At 50.6% G+C, this 26,876-nt stretch overlaps 1 protein-coding gene across 2 annotated transcripts; it reads left to right on the top strand.

Moving 5' to 3' along the window:
- The first annotated feature begins 60 nt into the window (after window positions 1-60).
- Window positions 61-26,392, top strand: LOC137335887 (RNA/RNP complex-1-interacting phosphatase-like). Of its 2 annotated transcripts, none has more exons than XM_068001393.1 (8): window positions 61-133; window positions 2,787-2,918; window positions 3,784-3,907; window positions 6,460-6,520; window positions 8,240-8,286; window positions 8,378-8,453; window positions 9,650-9,739; window positions 25,255-26,392. In XM_068001393.1, the coding sequence occupies exons 1-8, from the start codon at window positions 68-70 to the stop codon at window positions 26,270-26,272; spliced, it is 1,614 nt and encodes a 537-aa protein (XP_067857494.1). In that variant the 5' UTR covers window positions 61-67; the 3' UTR covers window positions 26,273-26,392. The 2 variants fall into 2 exon arrangements, with proteins under 2 accessions (XP_067857494.1, XP_067857493.1); XM_068001392.1 differs by having other exon boundaries at window positions 61-175.
- Window positions 26,393-26,876: the final 484 nt, after the last annotated feature.

The raw sequence follows: 26,876 nt of genomic DNA, 5'->3' as shown, positions 1-26,876 counted from the left end.
TTGGCTGTGCCTATGCCTCTGATGCGTGTGTTTTCTGCTCTGACTTTATTCTGTAGGTGGAAGGAATATGCTGCTCTTGGACAGAGGCTCCCGGGGACCAGATTCATTGCCTTTTAAAGTTCCACTGAAGAAGGTCAGCAGTGTTCTCTCCTCTCCCCCCATTAAACATTACAAGGTAGGACAGTTAGAATCCCAGTCAGCCCACCAGTACAGCCATGGGCTGCTGGACAATGTAATCAACGGTCTTTAGGGAAATTTAAATACAAACATATCAAGCAAAACCAAGTGTTCCAGGGAGCCTGACATGACCCACACCATCGACCGGGAACCTCGCAGACTCCATAGTCTGGGACAAGCAGCTGGAAGAGTGATTCAATGGTGGGCTGGGCTGGGGTCAGGTGAGTTTGAACATAAGAAATAGGAGCAGGAGTCGGCCATACGGCCCCTCGAGCCTGCTCTGCCATTCAATCAGATCATGGCTGATCTTCAACCTCAACTCCACTTTCCCATCCGATCCTCATATCCCTGATTCCCCTAGAGTCCAAAAATCTATCAGTCTCAGTCTTGAATATATTCAATGACTCAGCATCCACAGCCCTCTGGGTCAGAGAATTCCAAAGATTCACAACCCCCTGAGTGAAGAAATTCCTCCTCATCTCAGTCCTAAATGGCCGACCCCTTATCTTGAGATTATGCCCCCTAGTGCTCGACTCTCCAGCCAGGAGAAACAGCCTCTCAGCATCTACCCTGTCAAGCCTCTCAGAATCTTATATGTTTCAATGAGATCACCTCTAATTTTTCTAGACTCCAGAGAGTATAGGCCCATTCTACTCAACCTCTCCTCATAGGACAACCCTCTCATCCCAGGAATTAATCTAAGGAATCTTACACCAGGTTATAGTCCAACAGTTTTATTTGAAAATCACAAGCTTTCGGAGGCTTTCTCCTTCGTCAGGTGAGGAGAAAGGAGAAAGCCTCCGAAAGCTCTGTGATTTTCAAATAAAACTGTTGGACTATAACCTGGTGTTGTAAGATTCCTTACATTTGTACACCCCAGTCCATCACTGCATCTCCACATCAGGAATTAATCTAGTGAACCTTTGTTGCACCACCTCTAAGGCAAATATATCCTTCCTTAGGTAAGGAGACCAAAACTGTACACAGGAGTGTGGATGGAATACTCTCCACTTGCCTGGATGAGTGCAGCTCCAACAACACTCAAGAAACTCGACCACCATCCAGGACAAAGCAGCCCGCTTGATTGGCACCCCATCCACCACCCTAAACATTCACTCCCTTCACCACGGCGCACCGTGGCTGCAGTGTGCACCATCCACAGGATGCACTGCAGCAACTCGCCAAGGCTTCTTCGACAGCACCTCCCAAACCCACGACCTCTACCACCCAGAAGGACCAGGGCAGCAGGCGCATGGGAACAACACCACCTGCCGTTCCCCTCCAAGTCACACATCATCCCGACTTGGAAATATATCGCCGTTCCTTCATCGTCGCTGGGTCAAAATCCTGAACTTCCCTTCCCTAACAGCACTGTGGGAGAACCGTCACCGACACGGACTTGCAGCGGTTCAAGAAGGTGGTCATCACCACCTTCTCAAGGGAATGGGCAATAAATGCCGGCCTCGCCAGCAACGCCCACATCCCATGAGCGAATAAAAAAACTCCAGGTGAGGTCTCACCAGAGCCCTGCATAATTGTAGTAAGACTTCCTTACTCTTGTACTCCAAACCCCTTGCAATAAAGGCCAACATGCCATTTACCGTCCTAATTGCTTGCTGTACTTGCATGTTAACTTTCTGTGATTCATGTACAAGGACACCCAAATCCCTCTGTATACCTTAGTCACTAATGCCCTATTACCTTTGTTAAATTCTCTGTCCCTTCCTGACACACTGCTTGTTTTTACCCAAATCGCTCCTCTGCTCGACAGCCTTGACTTTTCTCTGTGGACTTTTGTTCACCGTTCAGGTCCGCTCTCCCTGCCTCTCTTATTGGCTGGGTTTGTGGGCTAGGGTCAGATGAGTTTGGTGGGTCTGATTCCAGATCACAAGATAAAGATGAGGAGGTCTGTTCGATCGAGCCCAGCTCGTCCATCCAGAGACTGAGCTCTCCCATCAGGGTTTCCAGCAGTTCCCTAACTGGTTGCAGGGTCTTTGGGCCCACAGCCCTACACACTGCGTGTACATTAATATTGCACCTAATCTCTCTCCGACTTATCCCAAAAAAGTTCACATGATGAATCTCTTCGAGATGTAGTGACTGTTGTTACATGGGCAAATGCAGCAGCTGTTGGCTGCACAGCAAGATGCCATGAACAGCAGTGAGGCGAGTTACTGGTTAGTCTGTTTTTGGTGGTCAGGACACTGGGAGAACTCCAGGCAGGTGAGGCTTCAGTTTAATGTCTCGTGTGAAGAGCATTGCTCAGGTTCCACCTTCACACACCTTGGGACGTTGTGTGATGGACATTTATAAAGAGCAGGTTGTTGGCCTGTTCTCCGTCTACCATTCACAAGTCCGATTCTGAGCCCCCTTGTCTCACTGTCCTGATTTCAGTTCAAGGGGTATTCCCAATCTCCCCGTTTTGTGCAGTGTGCAATTGTGGATATCTTGATGATCTCCTCTCACAGCTGAAGAAGTTGTGTTTCTCCTCCTAACTCGGTCCTGTGATGGGGATCTGAAAGTGGACCCTGCTCCCCCCAGTTTGTTATATTGTGTCTGGTCTGTACTGCCCACCTGTTGTGGATTTGAAGGATGTTTGCATGTTTCAGCTGTACGACAACAGGCTCCTACCCACTGAAATCTTCTCCCCGACTGATCTTCTGAGACAAATCAAGGAGCAGAGTGAGGATCTGGGGAAAATCATCGACCTTACCTTTACACAGCGTTATTATGACTCTAAGGTAAGAAAAGGAGTGTCTCGGCTTTAACCCTTCTCTGACCAGGGCCTAGGGGTGGAGGAGAGAGTTACTGTTCAGTGAGCAGGGAGTGTCGCTATTCAGCAACTTTGCTGCACTCTGGTTTCAGTTTTATCTCTTCCAATTTATAGTCCTGCTCTTGTAAGGATGACTTTTCTTGTTTTTAGTCTTTTTTTCTATTCCTAAATTTGTCATGCTTTGTGCAAAACAACTTGGTCATTATCATTTTTCTTTTCCCTTTTGTTTTTTTCTTCAGATATTCCCCCCCCCCTAAAAAAATTAATGTTTAAAAATTGTCTGAAGAAAATTAATAAAGTGGGGCCTGAACGAGAATGGAAATGTAAAATTTGTGGGCTGTTAGCCAGTGTTCCACTCCGAGAGACCATTGGTTTCAGTTATTGTTTCCAATAGAAATGTACTCCTCATTTTCACCAGAAAGATCGGAGCTGCTGATTTGGATGTGTGTGAGTGACCATAGTGGGAAATGCTGATGTTATTGAGGAGTGAGGTGAGTTAGATTAGCGAGTTGAGGAGCAGAGTTATAACCAGGGCTGTTAATAGCATTTCAGTGACGTGTGATGGTGGTTGTGCAAAGCATCCAGCTGTACAGTTGCAGATTGTGCCTTTCCAAACGTGGACTGTGTGTGGAGAGAGCACTGGGTGAGGTACTGGTGGGTTTCGGGCTCTTGCTGGGGGTGGGAGCAGGTTGAGGGGATGAATTAAGAGCGTCAGAAAGTGTGGTCCCACTGGTGAGATCGTTGAGCTTCTCCACCTGCTGCTCGGTCCATGAGGCTCCTTCACTCTGGAGCTTTATTCTGAGCTTATGAATGTAATTCCCTCTCTCCTGTAGGAGTTGCCGGAAGGTTTACAGTATCTGAAGATTTGCACTGCTGGGCACGAAATACCAAACGCAAAAATCATTTTAAGTTTCAAACGAGCTGTGAAAACTTTCCTGTCGGACAATGTAGACAATGGTAAGCTCGGTCTGGGGGGTGGGTCCGAGGGGCTGGGTGGGGGAGTGTCTCCCAGTCCGAGGGGGTGGGGGAGTGTCTCCCAGTCCGAGGGGGTGGGGGAGTGTCTCCCAGTCCGAGGGGGTGGGGGAGTGTCTCCCAGTCCGAGGGGGTGGGGGGGTTGTCTCTCGGTCCGAGGGGGCGGGGGGGTTGTGTCTCGGTCCGGGGGGATGGGGGGTGGTCTCTCGGGCGGGGGGGTGGTCTCTCGGTCCGAGGGGATGGGGGGGTTGTCTCTCGGTCCGGGGGGGTGGTCTCTCGGTCCGAGGGGATGGGGGGGGTGGTCTCTCGGTCCGAGGGGATGGGGGGGGTTGTCTCTCGGTCCGAGGGGGCGGGGGGTGGTCTCTCGGTCCGAGGGGATGGGGGGGTGTGGTCTCTCGGTCCGAGGGGATGGGGGGGGTTGTCTCTCGGTCCGAGGGGGCGGGGGGGTGGTCTCTCGGTCCGAGGGGGCGGGGGGGTGGTCTCTCGGTCCGAGGGGATGGGGGGGTGTGGTCTCTCGGTCCGAGGGGATGGGGGGGGTTGTCTCTCGGTCCGAGGGGGCGGGGGGGTGGTCTCTCGGTCCGAGGGGGCGGGGGGGTGGTCTCTCGGTCCGAGGGGATGGGGGCGGGGGTTGGTCTCTCGGTCCGAGGGGATGGGGGGGGGTGGTCTCTCGGTCCGAGGGGATGGGGGGGTGGTCTCTCGGTCCGAGGGGATGGGGGGGGTTGTCTCTCGGTCCGAGGGGGCGGGGGGGTGGTCTCTCGGTCCGAGGGGGCGGGTGAGGTGTCTCTCTCGGTCCGAGGGGACAGTGGGGGGTGGGGGACGCCTCGGTCCGGGGGGGCGGGTGAGGTGTCTCTCTCGGTCCGAGGGGGTGGTGGTGGGGGGGTCTCTCGGTCCGAGGGGGCGGGGGGGTGGTCTCTCGGTCCGAGGGGGCGGGGGGGTGGTCTCTCGGTCCGAGGGGGTGGTGGTGGGGGGGTCTCTCGGTCCGAGGGGGTGGTGGTGGGGGGTCTCTCGGTCCGAGGGGGTGGTGGTGGGGGGTCTCTTGGTCCGAGGGGGGGAATAGGTCCGATTTGGTCACTGTTGTAATGTAGGAAACGCGGCAGCCAATTTGCGCACAGCAAGATCCCACAAACAGCAATGTGATAATGACCAGATCATCTGTTTTCGTCATTTTGATTTTAGGATAAATATTGACCAGGACACCGGGAGAACTCCCCTGCTCTTCTGCCGATAGTGCCAACCATGAGGGCAGATGGGGCCTCGGTTTAATGTCTCATTCGAAAGACGGCACCTCCGCCAGTGCGGCGCCCCCTCGGCACTGACCCTCCGCCAGTGCGGCGCCCCCTCGGCACTGACCCTCCGCCAGTGCGGCGCCCCCTCGGCACTGACCCTCCGCCAGTGCAGCGCCCCCTCGGCACTGACCCTCCGCCAGTGCGGCGCCCCCTCGGCACTGACCCTCCGCCAGTGCGGCGCCCCCTCGGCACTGACCCTCCGCCAGTGCGGCGCCCCCTCGGCACTGACCCTCCGCCAGTGCGGCGCCCCCTCGGCACTGACCCTCCGCCAGTGCGGCGCCCCCTCGGCACTGACCCTCCGCCAGTGCGGCGCCCCCTCGGCACTGACCCTCCGCCAGTGCGGCGCCCCCTCGGCACTGACCCTCCGCCAGTGCGGCGCCCCCTCGGCACTGACCCTCCTCCAGTGCGGCGCCCCCTCGGCACTGACCCTCCGCCAGTGCGGCGCCCCCTCGGCACTGACCCTCCGCCAGTGCGGCGCCCCCTCGGCACTGACCCTCCGCCAGTGCGGCGCCCCCTCGGCACTGACCCTCCGCCAGTGCGGCGCCCCCTCGGCACTGACCCTCCGCCAGTGCGGCGCCCCCTCGGCACTGACCCTCCGCCAGTGCGGCGCCCCCTCTGGAGTGTCAGCCTGGATTTTGCGCTCAAGTCTCGTGAGTGGGACTTGAACCCATAATCCAGGCTGACGCTCCAGTGCCTGCTCCGCTATGTTGAGTCCCCTCTCCTCCCGTTGATGGTCCAGATCGAGGGAAGACAGTCTGAGCTGCAGACAGTCCCACCCTTGCTCTTCCAAGATTGCATTGTGTAATGGAGACTTGCAGTGATGGAGTGGGATAGTCATTCTGATGCTGTCCCTTGACGCACGGCCGATCTGCTCAGTACAATAACTGCACTGCTTTTTGGTTAAGTTTCCCCTTTGGTTTGGGCTGAGGGGAGTGGGCAGGTGTAGGGCCAGCTCCCAGTACGGTCTGTAGCCTGCTGCTCTACTGGGGACCATCCAGGTGTTATTGTCCCCCATCCCCTACCTCTGAGATCCCACATGTTCTCCCATCGCTGCTAACCTCCCTGACGCAGCTCTGCTTTAAACGGAGCTGAATGAATGGGGAGTGAAGTCTGGGCCCGAATTTTGAGTGTTAGTGTGTCTGAGAGTCTGACTGCCTGAATATTGCAGATATCTGCTGGAAGGTGCAGGGTGTTCAGTGATAGGTTGAAACCTGAATATACTGTCATTTCCCCACATGCATCCACTTTTAGATAAACTGGTTGGAGTTCACTGCACTCACGGAGTTAACAGAACTGGCTATCTAATTTGCAGGTAAGTGGATGAGGATTCTCATCACAAAGATTTTTTAATACCACTGCAAATGAGTAAAATGGAAGTGGCTGAGGCAGCTCAGTTCTATTCCCCTTTGTTTTGGGTGGGATTTGCCAGGAGGAAGCTGGCTCGAGTGAGCTGTTGGCTGAGTCTAACAGGGACAGGCCACTGTCTTTTGTCATATATTCAGTCCATCAGATTCCCTCCTCTCCTGCAGGCGCTGACTCCCTGCTCTCTCGGGGAACCTCAGTCTCCGAGTGTGATTAAACTACTGGCAGTCTATCTGATCTGAGTCCCATCCAGATTTCACCAGTATAAACGCACATACACTTTCCAGAGGCATTGATCAGGGGCAGGAACCCTGGCCTGGCTGGCTTCTCTTTAGCCCAGGGCTCCTGAAGCCCCTTTGTCTGCACCCCTGTTAGTGGGTAAGTCAGCGATTGGATCTCAGACCTTCCTGATCCCTGGATAAACTCGCTGATTCATTGGCAACTGGATTTGAGTTTCATCCCACTGAAACATTGCTGGTCTGGTCCGGAGTGAGAGGGTTGGAAGTTGTATGGTGGAGGATGGGTCTCCTGCCTGACCGTGGTTGGATATTAACTGGGCTAGTTTAGTCCAAGGGATGGGTTGCCTGATCTGAAGCTGCTGCTTGTGCAGAGTGTTGAGGGGCCTTGGTTCTCAGTGCTGGGCTGCACTAACTCTGCTTGACCTCTCTAGAGTGGGGACCAGCCGGAATGTGTTAGTCAAAGGGAAGATTTAAAACATCTTTCTGAACAGCTGTTGTGAGGAACATTCTCCTCTGATGTGTTGTGTTGAGGGTCACTGAGTTAGCTTCCAGTTCTTGCATTATCACAGTGAAATGTTCACACTGTGTCCAGCTGAACTGGGAAAGCCCCTGAGCTGCACAATTCCAGATTGTGTCGTTCCAATCCACGGCTGTCCGTGGAGAGAGCATTTAGAGCTGCGTTAGACTGGGGTGAATTACTGGTGCGTACAGGGCTGTCACTGGAGGTGGGGGCAATTGAAGGGGATGAGTTAGGAGACACTTGAAGTTGATGACACAAAAGCAACGTGAGTTGGTTTGTGTATGTGTTTCCCCAGATATATTTGTGCATTGGTCTCAATAAGCCAATGACAGCACTGGCTGTGCTCGTGACTGAGTGAACAACAGTCCTGCGGACAGGGCACTGTCTGCTGCCTGAAAGAAAGAAAGACTTGCATTGATATAGCATCTTTCACCACCCCAGGTTGGCCCAAAGTCCATCACAGCCAATGAAGTACTTGGAAGTGTTGTCCCTGTTGTAATGTAGGAAATGCGGCAGCCAATTTGTACACAGCAAGATCCCACAAACAGCAATGTGATAATGACCACATCATCTGTTTTAGTGATGTTAAGGGATAAATATTGGCCAGAATACCAGGGAGAACTCCTCCCTTCCTCAAAACAGTGCCATGGGATCTTTTACATCCACCTGAGAGGGCAAACAGGACCTCGGTTTAATATCTCATCTGAAAAACGGCACCTCCAACAGTGCAGCACTCCCTCAGCACTGAGGCTGGAATATCAGTCTGGATTCTGGGCTCAAGTCTCTGGAGTGGGTCTTGAACTCACGATCTTCTGAATCAGGCGAGAGAGTGCTGCCCACCCACTGAGCCCCGGCTGACTCTTCCTACTCATTGTTTTCTCTGCTGATCCTTCTCTCTGCTTTGTTTAAGGTACCTGATTGACGTGGATGGGATGGATCCCCATGTTGCAATAGATTGTAAGCACTTGGTTTTTACCAGTTGGCTTGTGTGGCTGTTGCACTGACTGTCATATTAAATTTTCTTAACGTCCTGCTTCTTTTTCTCAAGTGTTCAGTAAATCCCGTGGATACCCTATAGAAAGGCAGAATTACATTGAAGATCTACTGCAAGGACCACAGAGAAGGTAAGATTAACTGAATCAGGACTCGAGAGAACAGAAAGCTTAATAACCTGCACTCAGAGTGCTCCTTCTCCATCAGCTGAACCAGGCAGTGCTGTGTGTGACCCCCCTTGTCCATCAGCTGAACCAGGCAGTGCTGTGTGTGACCCTCCCGGTCCATCAGCTGAACCAGGCAGTGCTGTGTGTGACCCCCCTGGTCCATCAGCTGAACCAGGCAGTGGTGTGTGTGACCCTCCCGGTCCATCAGCTGAACCAGGCAGTGCTGTGTGTGACCCCACCCCCTCCCTCGGTCCATCAGCTGAACCAGGCAGTGCTGTGTGTGACCCTCCCGGTCCATCAGCTGAACCAGGCAGTGGTGTGTGTGACCCCACCCCCTCCCTCGGTCCATCAGCTGAACCAGGCAGTGCTGTGTGTGACCCTCCCGGTCCATCAGCTGAACCAGGCAGCACTGTGTGTGACCCCCCTGGTCCATCAGCTGAACCAGGCAGTGCTGTGTGTGACCCTCCCGGTCCATCAACTGAACCAGGCAGTGCTGTGTGTGACCCCCCTTGTCCATCAGCTGAACCAGGCAGTGCTGTGTGAGACCCCCCTGGCCCATCAGCTGAACCAGGCAGTGCTGTGTGTGAGCCCCTGGTCCATCAGCTGAACCAGGCAGTGCTGTGTGTGACCCCCCTGGTCCATCAGCTGAACCAGGCAGTGCTGTGTGTGACCCCCTCGGCTCATCAGCTGAACCAGGCAGTGCTGTGTGTGACCCTCCCGGCCCATCAGCTGAACCAGGCAGTGCTGTGTGAGACCCCCCTGGCCCATCAGCTGAACCAGGCAGTGCTGTGTGTGACCCTCCCAGCCCATCAGCTGAACCAGGCAGTGCTGTGTGTGACCCCCTCGGCCCATCAGCTGAACCAGGCAGTGCTGTGTGTGACCCCCTTGGCCCATCAGCTGAACCAGGCAGTATAGGGACAATGGGGCAGTTCCAGTCTGATATCCAAGCCTTGCCTTTTTGCTGAGTGAGGCAACAATTTCCATTGACATTGAACAGCTAAAAATCGATGCCAGAATGTGGACATTGTCCACTGAGGAGTTTGTGCATTTAAAATCCTCACCTGTTAACATCCTTTGACCTCTGCAGACTGGCTGTATTTCAGAATGAGAAAACATGCTGTGCTTAATTTTCTTGTGTGAATAACTTTTCTGTTCTTTAGTAATAAAGGAATTGATGTATCGGCTCAAAACCCAGTTACAAGGCAGAAGGGATATTGCAGCCAGCAGACCATGTACACACGGCAAGACAGGTGTGTAACAGTGTGATCTGTACAGTCTCTCGATGAGACGGGTGTGTATCAGTGTGTGATCTGTACAGTCTCTCGATGAGATGGGTGTGTAACAGTGTGTGATCTGTACAGACTCTCGATGAGACGGGTGTGTAACAGTGTGTGATCTGTACAGTCGATGAGACGGGTGTGTAATAGTGTGTGATCTGTACAGTCTCTCGATGAGACGGGTGTGTAACAGTGTGTGATCTGTACAGTCGATGAGACGGGTGTGTAACAGTGTGTGATCTGTACAGTCGATGAGGGGTGTGTAACCGTGTGTGATCTGTACAGTCTCTCGATGAGACGGGTGTGTAACAGTGTGTGATCTGTACAGTCGATGAGACGGGTGTGTAATAGTGTGTGATCTGTACAGTCTCTCGATGAGACGGGTGTGTAACAGTGTGTGATCTGTACAGTCGATGAGGGGTGTGTAACCGTGTGTGATCTGTACAGTCTCTCGATGAGACGGGTGTGTAACAGTGTGTGATCTGTACAGTCGATTAGACGGGTGTGCAACAGTGTGATCTGTACAGTCGATGAGACGGGTGTGTAACAGTGTGTGATCTGTACAGTCGATGAGACGGGTGTGTAACAGTGTGTGATCTGTACAGTCGATGAGGGGTGTGTATCAGTGTGATCTGTACAGTCGATGAGACGGGTGTGTAACTGTGTGTGATCTGTACAGTCGATGAGACGGGTGTGTAATAGTGTGTGATCTGTACAGTCTCTCGATGAGACGGGTGTGTAACAGTGTGTGATCTGTACAGTCGATGAGACGGGTGTGTAACAGTGTGTGATCTGTACAGTCGATGAGGGGTGTGTAACCGTGTGTGATCTGTACAGTCTCTCGATGAGACGGGTGTGTAACAGTGTGTGATCTGTACAGTCGATGAGACGGGTGTGTAATAGTGTGTGATCTGTACAGTCTCTCGATGAGACGGGTGTGTAACAGTGTGTGATCTGTACAGTCGATGAGGGGTGTGTAACCGTGTGTGATCTGTACAGTCTCTCGATGAGACGGGTGTGTAACAGTGTGTGATCTGTACAGTCGATTAGACGGGTGTGCAACAGTGTGATCTGTACAGTCGATGAGACGGGTGTGTAACAGTGTGTGATCTGTACAGTCGATGAGACGGGTGTGTAACAGTGTGTGATCTGTACAGTCGATGAGGGGTGTGTATCAGTGTGATCTGTACAGTCGATGAGACGGGTGTGTAACTGTGTGTGATCTGTACAGTCTCTCGATGAGACGGGTGTGTAATAGTGTGTGATCTGTACAGTCTCTCGATGAGACGGGTGTGTAACAGTGTGTGATCTGTACAGTCTCTCGATGAGACGGGTGTGTAACAGTGTGTGATCTGTACAGTCTCGATGAGACGGGTGTGTAACAGTGTGTGATCTGTACAGTCGATGAGACGGGTGTGTAACAGTGTGTGATCTGTACAGTCGATGAGACGGGTGTGTAACAGTGTGTGATCTGTACAGTCGATGAGGGGTGTGTAACCGTGTGTGATCTGTACAGTCTCTCGATGAGACGGGTGTGTGATCTGTACAGTCGATTAGATGGGTGTGCAACAGTGTGATCTGTACAGTCGATGAGACGGGTGTGTATCAGTGTGTGATCTGTACAGTCGATGAGACGGGTGTGTGATCTGTACAGTCGATTAGACGGGTGTGCAACAGTGTGATCTGTACAGTCGATGAGACGGTGTGTATCAGTGTGTGATCTGTACAGTCGATGAGACGGGTGTGTAACCGTGTGTGATCTGTACAGTCTCTCGATGAGACGGGTGTGTAACAGTGTGTGATCTGTACAGTCGATGAGACGGGTGTGTAACAGTGTGTGATCTGTACAGTCGATGAGACGGGTGTGTAACAGTGTGTGATCTGTACAGTTGATGAGACGGGTGTGTAACTGTGTGATCTGTACAGTCGATGAGACGGGTGTGTAACTGTGATCTGCACAGTCGATGAAACGGGTGTGCAACTGTGATGTGTACAGTTGATGAGACGGGTGTGTAACAGTGTGTGATCTGTACAGTCTCTCGATAAGACAGGTGTGGAACAGTGTGTGATCTGTACAGTCTCTCGATGAGACGGGTGTGGAACAGTGTGTGATCTGTACAGTCTCTCGATGAGACGGGTGTGCAACAGTGTGTGATCTGTACAGTCTCTCGATGAGACGGGTGTGTAACAGTGTGTGATCTGTACAGTCGATTAGACGGGTGTGCAACAGTGTGATCTGTACAGTCGATGAGACGGGTGTGTAACAGTGTGTGATCTGTACAGTCGATGAGACGGGTGTGTAACTGTGTGATCTGTACAGTCGATGAGACGGGTGTGTAACTGTGATGTGTACAGTCGATGAGACGGGTGTGTAACAGTGTGTGATCTGTACAGTCTCTCGATGAGACGGGTGTGCAACAGTGTGATCTGTACAGTCGATGAGACGGGTGTGTAACAGTGTGTGATCTGTACAGTCTCTCGATAAGACGGGTGTGTAACAGTGTGTGATCTGTATAGTCTCTCGATGAGACGGGTGTGTAACAGTGTGTGATCTGTACAGTCGATTAGACGGGTGTGCAACAGTGTGATCTGTACAGTCGATGAGGGGTGTGTAACCGTGTGTGATCTGTACAGTCTCTCGATGAGACGGGTGTGTAACAGTGTGTGATCTGTACAGTCGATTAGACGGGTGTGCAACAGTGTGATCTGTACAGTCGATGAGACGGGTGTGTATCAGTGTGTGATCTGTACAGTCGATGAGACGGGTGTGTAACTGTGTGATCTGTACAGTCGATGAGGGGTGTGTAACAGTGTGTGATCTGTACAGTCGATGAGACGGGTGTGTAACAGTGTGATCTGTACAGTCGATGAGACGGGTGTGTAACTGTGTGATCTGTACAGAGTCTAGATGAGACGGGTGTGTAACTGTGATCTGTACAGTCGATGAGGGGTGTGTAACAGTGTGTGATCTGTACAGTCTCTCGATGAGACGGGTGTGTAACAGTGTGTGATCTGTACAGTCTCTCGATGAGACGGGTGTGTAACAGTGTGATCTGTACAGTCGATGAGACGGGTGTGTAACCGTGTGTGATCTGTACAGTCTCTCGATGAGACGGGTGTGTAACAGTGTGTGATCAGTACAGTCTCTCGATGAGACGGGTGTGTAACAGTGTGTGATCTGTACAGTCTCTCGATGAGACGGGTGTGTAACAGTGTGTGATCTGTACAGTCTCTCGATGAGACGGGTGTGTAACAGTGTGTGATCTGTACAGTCGATGAGACGGGTGTGTAACCGTGTGTGATCAGTACAGTCTCTCGATGAGACGGGTGTGTAACAGTGTGTGATCTGTACAGTCTCTCGATGAGACGGGTGTGTAACAGTGTGTGATCTGTACAGTCTCTCGATGAGACGGGTGTGTAATAGTGTGTGATCTGTACAGTCGATGAGACGGGTGTGTGATCTGTACAGTCTCTCGATGAGACGGGTGTGTAACTGTGTGATCTGTACAGTCGATGAGGGGTGTGTAACAGTGTGTGATCTGTACAGTCTCTCGATGAGACTGGTGTATAACTGTGTGATCTGTACAGTCGATGAGACGGGTGTGTAACAGTGTGTGATCTGTACAGTCGATGAGACGGGTGTGTAACAGTGTGATCTGTACAGTCGATGAGACGGGTGTGTAACAGTGTGTGATCTGTACAGTCTCTTGATGAGACGGGTGTGCAACAGTGTGTGATCTGTACAGTCGATGAGACGGGTGTGTAACAGTGTGATCTGTGCAGTCGATGAGACGGGTGTGTAACAGTGTGTGATCTGTACAGTCGATGAGGGGTGTGTAACCGTGTGTGATCTGTACAGTCTCTCGAAACGGGTGTGTAACAGTGTGTGATCTGTACAGTCGATGAGACGGGTGTGTAACAGTGTGTGATCTGTACAGTCGATGAGGGGTGTGTAACAGTGTGTGATCTGTACAGTCGATGAGACGGGTGTGTAACTGTGTGATCTGTACAGTCGATGAGGGGTGTGTAACAGTGTGTGATCTGTACAGTCGATGAGACGGGTGTGTAACTGTGTGATCTGTACAGTCGATGAGGGGTGTGTAACAGTGTGTGATCTGTACAGTCGATGAGACGGGTGTGTAACAGTGTGTGATCTGTACAGTCGATGAGACGGGTGTGTAACAATGTGTGATCTGTACAGTCGATGAGACGGGTGTGTAACAGTGTGTGATCTGTACAGTCGATGAGACGGGTGTGTAACAGTGTGTGATCTGTACAGTCGATGAGACGGGTGTGTAACAGTGTGTGATCTGTACAGTCGATGAGGGGTGTGTAACCGTGTGTGATCTGTACAGTCTCTCGAAACGGGTGTGTAACAGTGTGTGATCTGTACAGTCGATGAGACGGGTATGTAACAGTGTGTGACCTGTGCAGTCGATGAGGGGTGTGTAACAGTGTGTGATCTGTACAGTCTCTCGATGAGACGGGTGTGTAACAGTGTGTGATCTGTACAGTCTCTCGATGAGACGGGTGTGTAATAGTGTGTGATCTGTACAGTCGATGAGACGGGTGTGTGATCTGTACAGTCTCTCGATGAGACTGGTGTGTAACTGTGTGATCTGTACAGTCGATGAGACGGGTGTGTAACAGTGTGTGATCTGTACAGTCGATGAGACGGGTGTGTAACAGTGTGATCTGTACAGTCGATGAGACGGGTGTGTAACAGTGTGTGACCTGTACAGTCTCTCGATGAGACGGGTGTGTAACAGTGTGTGATCTGTACAGTCGATGAGACGGGTATGTAACAGTGTGTGACCTGTGCAGTCGATGAGGGGTGTGTAACAGTGTGTGATCTGTACAGTCTCTCGATGAGACGGGTGTGTAACAGTGTGTGATCTGCACAGTCGATGAGGGTTGTGTAACAGTGTGTGATCTGTCCAGTCTCTTGATGAGACGGGTGTGTAACAGTGTGTGATCTGTACAGTCGATGAGACGGGTGTGTAACAGTGTGTGATCTGTACAGTCGATGAGGGGTGTGTAACCGTGTGTGATCTGTACAGTCTCTCGAAACGGGTGTGTAACAGTGTGATCTGTACAGTCGATGAGACGGGTGTGTAACAGTGTGTGATCTGTACAGTCGATGAGGGGTGTGTAACAGTGTGTGATCTGTACAGTCGATGAGACGGGTGTGTAACTGTGTGATCTGTACAGTCGATGAGGGGTGTGTAACAGTGTGTGATCTGTACAGTCGATGAGACGGGTGTGTAACTGTGTGATCTGTACAGTCGATGAGGGGTGTGTAACAGTGTGTGATCTGTACAGTCGATGAGACGGGTGTGTAACAGTGTGTGATCTGTACAGTCGATGAGACGGGTGTGTAACAATGTGTGATCTGTACAGTCGATGAGACGGGTGTGTAACAGTGTGTGATCTGTACAGTCGATGAGACGGGTGTGTAACAGTGTGTGATCTGTACAGTCGATGAGACGGGTGTGTAACAGTGTGTGATCTGTACAGTCGATGAGGGGTGTGTAACAGTGTGTGATCTGTACAGTCGATGAGATGGGTGTGTAACAGTGTGTGATCTGTACAGTCTCTTGATGAGACGGGTGTGTAACAGTGTGTGATCTGTACAGTCGATGAGACGGGTGTGTAACAGTGTGTGATCTGTACAGTCGATGAGGGGTGTGTAACAGTGTGTGATCTGTACAGTCGATGAGACGGGTGTGTAACAGTGTGTGATCTGTACAGTCAATGAGACGGGTGTGTAACAGTGTGTGATCTGTACAGTCTCTCGATGAGACGGGTGTGTAACAGTGTGAGATCTGTACAGTCGATGAGACGGGTGTGTAACAGTGTGTGATCTGTACAGTCAATGAGACGGGTGTGTAACAGTCTGTGATCTGTACAGTCTCTTGATGAGACGGGTGTGTAACAGTGTGTGATCTGTACAGTCAATGAGACGGGTGTGTAACAGTGTGTGATCTGTACAGTCTCTTGATGAGACGGGTGTGTAACAGTGTGTGATCTGTACAGTCGATGAGGGGTGTGTAACAGTGTGTGATCTGTACAGTCGATGAGACGGGTGTGTAACTGTGTGATCTGTACAGTCGATGAGGGGTGTGTAACAGTGTGTGATCTGTACAGTCGATGAGACGGGTGTGTAACAGTGTGTGATCTGTACAGTCGATGAGACGGGTGTGTAACAATGTGTGATCTGTACAGTCGATGAGACGGGTGTGTAACAGTGTGTGATCTGTACAGTCGATGAGACGGGTGTGTAACAGTGTGTGATCTGTACAGTCGATGAGACGGGTGTGTAACAGTGTGTGATCTGTACAGTCGATGAGGGGTGTGTAACAGTGTGTGATCTGTACAGTCGATGAGATGGGTGTGTAACAGTGTGTGATCTGTACAGTCTCTTGATGAGACGGGTGTGTAACAGTGTGTGATCTGTACAGTCGATGAGACGGGTGTGTAACAGTGTGTGATCTGTACAGTCGATGAGGGGTGTGTAACAGTGTGTGATCTGTACAGTCGATGAGACGGGTGTGTAACAGTGTGTGATCTGTACAGTCAATGAGACGGGTGTGTAACAGTGTGTGATCTGTACAGTCTCTCGATGAGACGGGTGTGTAACAGTGTGAGATCTGTACAGTCGATGAGACGGGTGTGTAACAGTGTGTGATCTGTACAGTCTCTTGATGAGACGGGTGTGTAACAGTGTGTGATCTGTACAGTCGATGAGGGGTGTGTAACAGTGTGTGATCTGTACAGTCGATGAGGGGTGTGTAACAGTGTGTGATCTGTACAGTCGATGAGACGGGTGTGTAACAGTGTGTGATCTGTACAGTCGATGAGACGGGTGTGTAACAATGTGTGATCTGTACAGTCGATGAGACGGGTGTGTAACAGTGTGTGATCTGTACAGTCGATGAGACGGGTGTGTAACAGTGTGTGATCTGTACAGTCTCTCGAAACGGGTGTGTAACAGTGTGTGATCTGTACAGTCGATGAGACGGGTGTGTAACAGTGTGTGATCTGTACAGTCGATGAGGGGTGTGTAACAGTGTGTGATCTGTACAGTCGATGAGACGGGTGTGTAACAGTGTGTGATCTGTACAGTCAATGAGACGGGTGTGTAACAGTGTGTGATCTGTACAGTCTCTCGATGAGACGGGTGTGTAACAGTGTGAGATCTGTACAGTCGATGAGACGGGTGTGTAACAGTGTGTGATCTGTACAGTCAATGAGACGGGTGTGTAACAGTCTGTGATCTGTACAGTCTCTTGATGAGACGGGTGTGTAACAGTGTGTGATCTGTACAGTCTCTTGATGAGACGGGTGTGTAACAGTGTGTGATCTGTACAGTCGATGAGGGGTGTGTAACAGTGTGTGATCTGTACAGTCGATGAGACGGGTGTGTAACTGTGTGATCTGTACAGTCGATGAGGGGTGTGTAACAGTGTGTGATCTGTACAGTCGATGAGACGGGTGTGTAACAGTGTGTGATCTGTACAGTCGATGAGACGGGTGTGTAACAATGTGTGATCTGTACAGTCGATGAGACGGGTGTGTAACAGTGTGTGATCTGTACAGTCGATGAGACGGGTGTGTAACAGTGTGTGATCTGTACAGTCGATGAGACGGGTGTGTAACAGTGTGTGATCTGTACAGTCGATGAGGGGTGTGTAACAGTGTGTGATCTGTACAGTCGATGAGATGGGTGTGTAACAGTGTGTGATCTGTACAGTCTCTTGATGAGACGGGTGTGTAACAGTGTGTGATCTGTACAGTCGATGAGACGGGTGTGTAACAGTGTGTGATCTGTACAGTCGATGAGGGGTGTGTAACAGTGTGTGATCTGTACAGTCGATGAGACGGGTGTGTAACAGTGTGTGATCTGTACAGTCAATGAGACGGGTGTGTAACAGTGTGTGATCTGTACAGTCTCTCGATGAGACGGGTGTGTAACAGTGTGAGATCTGTACAGTCGATGAGACGGGTGTGTAACAGTGTGTGATCTGTACAGTCTCTTGATGAGACGGGTGTGTAACAGTGTGTGATCTGTACAGTCGATGAGGGGTGTGTAACAGTGTGTGATCTGTACAGTCGATGAGACGGGTGTGTAACAGTGTGTGATCTGTACAGTCGATGAGACGGGTGTGTAACAGTGTGTGATCTGTACAGTCGATGAGGTGTGTGTAACAGTGTGTGATCTGTACAGTCGATGAGACGGGTGTGTAACAGTGTGTGATCTGTACAGTCGATGAGACGGGTGTGTAACAGTGTGTGATCTGTACAGTCAATGAGACGGGTGTGTAACAGTGTGTGATCTGTACAGTCGATGAGGGGTGTGTAACAGTGTGTGATCTGTACAGTCTCTCGATGAGACGGGTGTGTAACAGTGTGTGATCTGTACAGTCGATGAGACGGGTGTGTAACAGTGTGTGATCTGTACAGTCGATGAGACGGGTGTGTAACAGTGTGTGATCTGTACAGTCGATGAGGGGTGTGTGATCTGTCCAGTATCACCCAATGTACCTATAGGTGATGTCCGACCCATGTGTGTGAATTGCTGAAACTGTGTCCACTGGGGCTGGGAAAACAATTCCTGATTGTGCGTTCGAAACTTGCCCTGTTTGTGGGGAGAGCATTCTGAGCTGGGTGATGCTGGGGCGAGGTACAGTGGGGACAGGCCTGTCACTGCGGGGGGCGTTTGAGGCGGTGAATTCAGAGTATCAGACAAAATGTGTGTAAGCTTTAGGGGTTCAGGTTGACAAGATGTTAAAAGTAAGATCATGAAAAAGAACACTAATGTGTTCCTGGGTTTTATGGTAAGTGGTATAGAATGTAAAAGTCGAGACGTAATAGTGAATTTATATAAAACCTTACAAAGGCCACAGTTGGAGACCGTGTGCAGTTTTGGGCCCCACATGATAGAAGGATGTTTCGGCGATCGAGAGGGCTGCAGCACAGATTCACCAGGATACTGCTTGGTATGAAATACAAATCTGAAGAAAGATTTGAACAATTGGGACTGCCATCATTCCAACACAGAGGAGATCGTGGGGAGATTTGACAACGGGATTTAAAATGCTGAAGGGTTGGGGCAGAGCAGTAGAAATAGTTCATAGAGTCATACAGCACGGATAGAGGCCCTTCGGCCCATCGTGTCCGCGCCGGCCATCAGCCCTGTCTACTCTAATCCCATATTCCAGCATTTGGTCCGTAGCCTTGTATGCTATGGCATTTCAAGTGCTCATCCAAATGCTTCTTGAATGTTGTGAGGGTTCCTGCCTCCACAACCCTTTCAGGCAGTGAGTTCCAGACTCCAACCACCCTCTGGGTGAAAAAGTTCTTTCTCAAATCCCCTCTAAACCTCCCGCCTTTTACCTTGAATCTATGTCCCCTTGTTATAGAACCCTCAACGAAGGGAAAAAGCTCCTTAGTATCCATCCTATCTGTGCCCCTCATAATTTTGTACACCTCAATCATGTCCCCCCTCAGCCTCCTCTGCTCCAAGGAAAACAAACCCAATCTTCCCAGTCTCTCTTCATAGCTGAAGCGCTCCAGCCCTGGTAACATCCTGGTGAATCTCCTCTGCACCCTCTCCAAAGCGATCACATCCTTCCTGTAGTGTGGCGACCAGAACTGCACACAGTACTCCAGCTGTGGCCTAACCAGTGTTTTATACAGCTCCATCATAACCTCCTTGCTCTTATATTCTATGCCTCGGCTAATAAAGGCAAGTATCCCATATGCCTTCTTTACCACCTTATCTACCTGTTCCGCCGCCTTCAGGGATCTGTGAACTTGCACACCAAGATCCCTCTGACCCTCTGTCTTGCCTAGGGTCCTCCCATTCATTGTGTATTCCCTTGCCTTGTTAGTCCCTCCAAAGTGCATCACCTCGCACTTTTCCGGGTTAAATTCCATTTGCCACTGTTCCGCCCATCTGACCAACCCATCTATATCGTCCTGCAGACTGAGGCTATCCTCCTCACTATTTACCACCCTACCAATCTTTGTATCATCAGCGAACTTACTGATCATACCTTTTACATTCATATCCAAGTCATTAATGTAGACCACAAACAGCAAGGGACCCAGCACCGATCCCCGTGGTACCCCACTGGCCACAGGCTTCCAGTCACAAAAACAACCTTCGACCATCACCCTCTGCCTTCTGCCACTAAGCCAGTTTTGTATCCAAAGTGCCAAGGCACCCTGGATTCCATGGGCTCGTACCTTCTTGACCAGTCTCCTGTGGGGGACTTTATCGAAGGCCTTACTGAAATCCATGTATACCACATCCACTGCGTTACCCTCATCCACACGCCTAGTCACCCCCTCAAAAAATTCAATCAAATTAGTCAGACATGATCTTCCCTTGACAAAGCCATGTTGACTATCCCTGATTAATCCTTGCTTCTCCAAGTGGAGACTAATTTTGTCCTTCAGAATTTTTTCCAATAATTTTCCTACCACTGATGTTAGGCTCACTGGCCTGTAGTTCCCCGGTTTTTCCCTACTCCCCTTCTTGAATAATGGTATTACATTAGCGGTTCTCCAGTCCTCTGGCACATCCCCTGTGGCCAGAGAGGTTCTGAATATATGTGTCAGAGCCCCCGCAATCTCCTCCTTTGCCTCACACAGTAGCCTGGGATACATTTCGTCCGGGCCTGGGGATTCATCCATTTTTAGGCCTGCTAAAACCGCCAATACCTCCTCCCGCTCGATGTTAATATGTTCGAGTATATCACAGTCCCCCTGCCGTATTTCTATGTCTACATCGTCCTTCTCCAGAGTGAAAACAGATGCAAAAAATTCATTTAGAACCCCTCCTACATCTGCCGGCTCCACACACAGATTGCCATTTTTGTCTCTAATGGGCCCTATTTTTTCCCTAGTCATCCTCTTACCCTTAATATACTTATAAAACATCTTAGGATTTTCCTTTATTTTGCTCGCCAGTGTTATTTCATGGCCCCTCCTTGATCTCCTAATTTCTTTTTTAAGTATCCCCCTGCACTTTTTGTACTCCTCTAGGGCTTCCTCCGTCTTTAGCCTTTTGTATCTGCCAAAAGCCCTCCTTTTTTTCCTAATCCATTCTCGTATATCCCCTGACATCCAAGGTTCCCTGGAGTTCTTGGAACCACCCTTGACCTTTACGGGAACATGTTGCCATTGTATGGTCTCAATCTCCCTTCTGAAAGACTCCCATTGCTCCGATGTGGATTTTCCTACAAGCAGCTGATCCCAGTCCATTTTGGCCAGATCCTGCCTTATCCTATTAAAATCGGCCTTCCCCCAATTTAGAACCTTTATTTCCGGCCCCTCCCTGTCCTTTTCCATGACCACCTTAAATCTCACCGAATTATGGTCACTGTCACCAAAGTGCTCACCTACTAGCACTTCTTCCACTTGGCCGGCCACATTCTATTTTGGACAGTTACATGGGTAAGATGGGTATAGAGGGATATGGGCCAAGTGCAGGCAATTGGGACTAGCTTAGTGGTATAAACTGGGCGACATGGACATGTTGGGCCGAAGGGCCTGTTTCCATGTTGTACCTTCTATGATTCCCTAGAATTAGGTCCAGTACCGCCCCCTCTCTTGTAGGACTTTCTACATGCTGGCTCAAAAAGCTCTCCTGGATGCACGTTAAGAATTTTGTACCCTCTAAGCCTTTTACACTCTGAGTATCCCAGTTAATATTGGGGAAGTTGTAATCCCCCACGATTATTACCCTATTATTTGCACAATTTTCTGAGATTTGCCTACATATCTGTTCCTCGATCTCCCCCTGACTGTTTGGGGGCCTATAGTACACTCCCATCAAAGTGCTTGCCCCCTTTTTGTTTTTAAGCTCCACCCATATGGCCTCATTGGAGGAACCTGCTAATATATCATCCCTCCTTATGGCAGTGGTCATGGGGTCTCGAACGAGTGGAGACCGATATAAGATTAAATATAAGAGATTTCGGACCGAGAGCAGGAGAAACCTTTTTACAGAGGGTATTGAGGCTGTGAAATGAGTTATTGATTGAAGCAGTGACCATGGAAACATTTAAGGAGAGGTTAGATGGGGTGCTGAAGGAAAGGGGAGATAACGGGATGTGGAAACAGGGCTGGGACATGGGATTAGGACACTGCTCCTGTGGAGGATACAAACCAACACAGACTGGGTGGACCGAGAGGCCTGTTTCCATGTTGTAATTTCTCTACGTACAGTGTAATTCTGCGTAAGTGTATTGGACACAAAGTGATGCAGTTGTGTGGTGTTGGCATTCCCCGGGAGTGATTGCTCCACCCAGCCAGCTGAAGGGAGCAGGGTAGATCTGAGTGAGAATGGAGTGTTTCTCCTCCCACAGGGACACTGGTCTCCAGTGTAGCCCTTTATAGTATGTTCAGAAATAACATGTCTGATGTTGTGTCCCTTTACTCTGGGGAAGGATTGTTGCTCCAATTGTATAATTGCTCATTCCCTCCTTGCCCCAGATAGAATCATAGAAAGGTTACAGCACAGAAGGAGGCCATTCGACCTGTCGAGTCCGTGCCGGCTCTTTGCAAGAGCAATTCAGCTTGTCCCACTCCCCCGCCCTTTCCCCATAGCCCTGCAATTTTTATCCTTTCAAGTACTTATCCAGTTCCCTTTTGAAAGCCATGATTGAATCTGCCTCCACCACCCCCTCGGGCAGTGCATTCCAGATCCTAACCACTCTCTGAGTAAAAAAGTTTTTCCTCATGTCACCTTTGGTTCTTTTGCCACTCACCTTAAATCTACGTCCTCTGGTCCTTGACCCTTCCGCCAATGGGAACAGTTTCTCTCTGTCTACTCTGTCTGGACCCTTCATGATTTTGAATACCTCGATCAAATCTCCTCACAACCTTCTCTGCTCGAAGGAGAAGAACCCCAGCTTCTCCAGTCTATCCACATAACTGAAGTCCCCCATCCCTGGAATCATTCTAGTAAATATAGATATTCTGCTCCACAAAAATTCCCACCACCCTCTGGTGAAACCTGTTGCGTGTTTCAGGTGCTTTTCAGGTTGTATTTGGAGCTGGTTTTCCAGTTGTCTGGTGTTGTGCAGCTCAGCTGGTTGAGGCAGTGAGTCGCTGGGCCCCTACAGACCAGGCCGGTCCCATGTGTTGAATTAGCTAAGTGCCGGAGGTGCTACAGTTGTTTTCAGCTTCCTGTTTCGAGGGAAAACCAAACTAAATTCCCACTCCTGATCACTGCAAAGGGCCAATCGGTGAATGTTGCAGCTGTGATGCCCCCCATGGTCAGATAGCCTCAGTTGCCTATGCTCCCACCCAAAGAGCGGTTACTTGAGTGGCGTGCAGGGCCTTTGGGAGAAGGGCCGGGTCCGGACTTGTTCCACCAACAAGCTCCATGTCGTTGGAGAGAAATGGGGGTCTGCTCTCACTGCAGGACTGCAGCACACAATCTGGGCTGATACTTGAGTGCATTGCTGATGGACTGCTGCACTGTCAGAGGTGCCGTCTTTTGGATGAGACGTTCAAATGGTCTGCCTGTTCCAGTGGCTCAGGTGAATGTTAAAGATCCCCGGCACTGTTCGAAGAAGAGCAGGGAGTTCTCCCCGGTCTCGTAGAATCGTAGAAAATTTACGGCACAGGAGGCCATTCGGCCCATTGTGTCCGCGCCGGCCGAAAATGAGCCCCCCAGCCTAATCCCACTTTCCAGCACTTGGTCTGTAGCCCTGTAGGTTACAGCACTTCAGGTGCACATCCAGGTACTTTTTAAATGTGATGAGGGTTTCTGCCTCTCCCACCCTTTCAGGCAGTGAGTTCCAGACCCCCTCCACCCTCTGGGTGAAAACATTTCTCCTCAACTCCCCTCTAATCCTTCCACCAATCACTTTAAATCTATTTCCCCTGGTTATTGACCCCTCTGCTAAGGGAAATAGGTCCTCCCTATCCACTCTATCTAGGCCCCTCATAATTTTATACACCTCAATTAAATCTCCCCTCAGCCTCCTCTGTTCCAAGGAAAACAACCCCAGCCTATCCAATCTTTCCTCATAGCTAAAATTCTCCAGTCCTGGCAACATCCTCGTAAATCTCCTCTGCACCCTCTCTAGTGCAATCACATCTTTCCTATAATGTGGTGACCAGAACTGTACACAGTACTCAAGCTGTGTCCTAACCAGTGTTTTATACAGTTCCAGCATAACCTCCCTGCTTTTATATTCTATGCCTCGGCTAATAAAGGAAAGTATCCCGTATGCCTTCTTAACCACCTTATCTACCTGTCCTGCTACCTTCAGGGATCTGTGGACATGCACTCCAAGGTCCCTTTGTTCCTCTACACCTCTCAGTATCCTCCCAGTTATTGTGTATTCCCTTGCCTTGTTTGCTCTCCCCAAATGCATTACCTCACACTTCTCCGGATTGAATTCCATTTGCCACTTTTCTGCCCACCTGACCAGTCGATTGATCTCTTCCTGCAGTCTACAGCTTTCCTCCTCACCATCAACCATACGGCCAATTTTTGTATCATCTGCAAACTTCTTAATCATGCCCCCTACAATTAAGTCCAAATCGTTAATATATATCACAAAAATCAAGGTACCTAGTACTGAGCCCTGCGGAACCCCACTGGAAACAGTCTTCCAGTCGCAAAAATACCCATCGACCATTACCCTTTGCTTCCTGCCGCTGAGCCAATTTTGGATCCAACTTGCCACTTTCCCTTGGATCCCATGGGCTTTTACTTTTCTGACCAGTCTGCCATGTGGGACCTTGTCAAAAGCCTTGCTAAAATCCATGTGGACAACATCAATTGCACTACCCTCATCGACCCTCCTTGTTGACTGCTCAAAAAATTCAATTGAGTTAGTCAGACACGACCTCCCCTTAACAAATCCAAGCTGACTGTCCTTGATTACTCTGTGCCTTTCTAAGTGACGATTTATCCTGTCCCTCAGAATTGATTCCAATAATTTGCCCACCACCGAGGTTGGACTGACTGGCCTGTAATTACTCGGTCTATCCTTCCCTCCCTTTTTAAACAATGGTACAACGTTAGCAGTCCTCCAATCCTCTGGAACCACGCCTGTATCCAGTGAGGATTGGAATCCTGGCCAATATTTATCCCTCAACCAACACCAAAAACAGAGGAACTGGTCATTTAACTCGATGTGGTTTGTGGGAGCTCGCTGGAGCAGAATATTTGTCTGCACATCAATAAGTATTGCTTTGTTGGAAGTGCTTGAGGAGGCTCTGTATAAATACAAATACTCATTGTTAGCACAAGAAAAGCTGGACCAAGTATTTCACCGTTATCAGAGTGCCTGTGACCCTTTACAGTACATTGGCAGCTGATTGATTGGTGTTGAGGATGATACCTTCAGTGTCATGTTTAGGCATGTGTTGTGCAGCATTCTGTCAAGTATGAAGTAAAGGGAGAGATTCCTAATGTAGTCCAGTTTGTAAAGCTGCCTTTTACTGTTCCTTTGCAGACCACCGTCCAAGGGCAAATTCCCCACAAGTAACGGTTTTCGTGAGTTCAGACAACCTGTCTGCCCACCCAGACAGTCTGCTTTTCCGTACTCGTCTGTGCAGCAACCCAGGGGGAACTGGTTTGGGAACGGTGCTACACACCAAACGCTCCCGTACAACGGCCAGTCGGAGGCATATTCCAAATACAGTCACGGAAGACAGAAATCGTCCTGGAGGAATTATCAGCCGGAATCATCTCCACCGAGTTATCAGCCCGAGTCCTCCCCGTGGAGCGGTCAGCCCGAGTCCTCCCGGTGGAGCGGTCAGCCCGAGTCCTCCCCGTGGAGCGGTCAGCCGGAGTCCTCCCCGTGGAGCGGTCAGCCCGAGTCCTCCCGGTGGAGCGGTCAGCCCGAGTCCTCCCCGTGGAGCGGTCAGCCCGAGTCCTCCCCGTGGAGCGGTCAGCCCGAGTCCTCCCGGTGGAGCGGTCAGCCCGAGTCCTCCCGGTGGAGCGGTCAGCCCGAGTCCTCCCGGTGGAGCGGTCAGCCCGAGTCCTCCCGGTGGAGCGGTCAGCCCGAGTCCTCCCGGTGGAGCGGTCAGCCCGAGTCCTCCCGGTGGAGCGGTCAGCCCGAGTCCTCCCCGTGGAGCGGTCAGCCCGAGTCCTCCCCGTGGAGCGGTCAGCCCGAGTCCTCCCCGTGGAGCGGTCAGCCGGAGTCCTCCCGGTGGAGCGGTCAGCCCGAGTCCTCCCCGTGGAGCGGTCAGCCCGAGTCCTCCCCGTGGAGCGGTCAGCCCGAGTCCTCCCCGTGGAGCGGTCAGCCCGAGTCCTCCCCGTGGAGCGGTCAGCCCGAGTCCTCCCGGTGGAGCAGTCAGCCGGAGTCCTCCCCGTGGAGCGGTCAGCCCGAGTCCTCCCGGTGGAGCGGTCAGCCCGAGTCCTCCCGGTGGAGCAGTCAGCCGCCACACGATCGAAGGAGTAACAAAGGCTGGAAATTAAACTCTCAAGTTCGGGGCAGATTAAACACACATCTGCGATGGGACAGTTGAAATGTGATTGGGAAATATTTTAGTAATTTAATTTGCTGATGTGAGAACACATTGAAGCAGTGCTGATTTATAAAGAGTGATTCAAAGTAAAATAAATGTTCGACATCAAAGTGAACAGCTCACGGTAAAAAAAAAGGGGAGTTATTTCAGGTAACTGAGGTTACAGATGAGTGTTGTCACAGGGCTCATTTAGTGTACTCGTACCAAGGCACTGAGAAAAATCTCACTTAATCCAATTTAATGTGTCATACACTTCCTGTGTGATGCTTTTGATTGATTCCCTGAGACCACTCCCACCCGCAGTGATAGCCCTGACCCCAGTGTTACCCAGCTCACAGCTCTCAACACACAGCCCAGGTCTGGAAGGACACAATCTAGAACGTACTCTGGATATTCACCGTCTAAGGGGACACTGAGTGAACATTTCACCCAGCCAGCGTTACACTGCTGAAATCGCAGTGTCAACACTGACCACACATTTAGTATATTTGTTAAAGTCCTCCAATTTCATCGTGAACAGAGCACTGTTAAACATGTACTGTCAAACATCTTTTACGCTTAAAACTGGGTATGTTCCCTGGTGGGGTATTGGCAGGGAATGGGG

The sequence above is a fragment of the Heptranchias perlo genome, chromosome 20 (genome assembly GCF_035084215.1).
Source record: "Heptranchias perlo isolate sHepPer1 chromosome 20, sHepPer1.hap1, whole genome shotgun sequence".
Taxonomy (NCBI): domain Eukaryota; kingdom Metazoa; phylum Chordata; class Chondrichthyes; order Hexanchiformes; family Hexanchidae; genus Heptranchias; species Heptranchias perlo.
The sequence above is the reverse complement of the archived record's forward strand: the minus strand, read 5'-3'. Positions and strand labels throughout refer to the sequence as shown.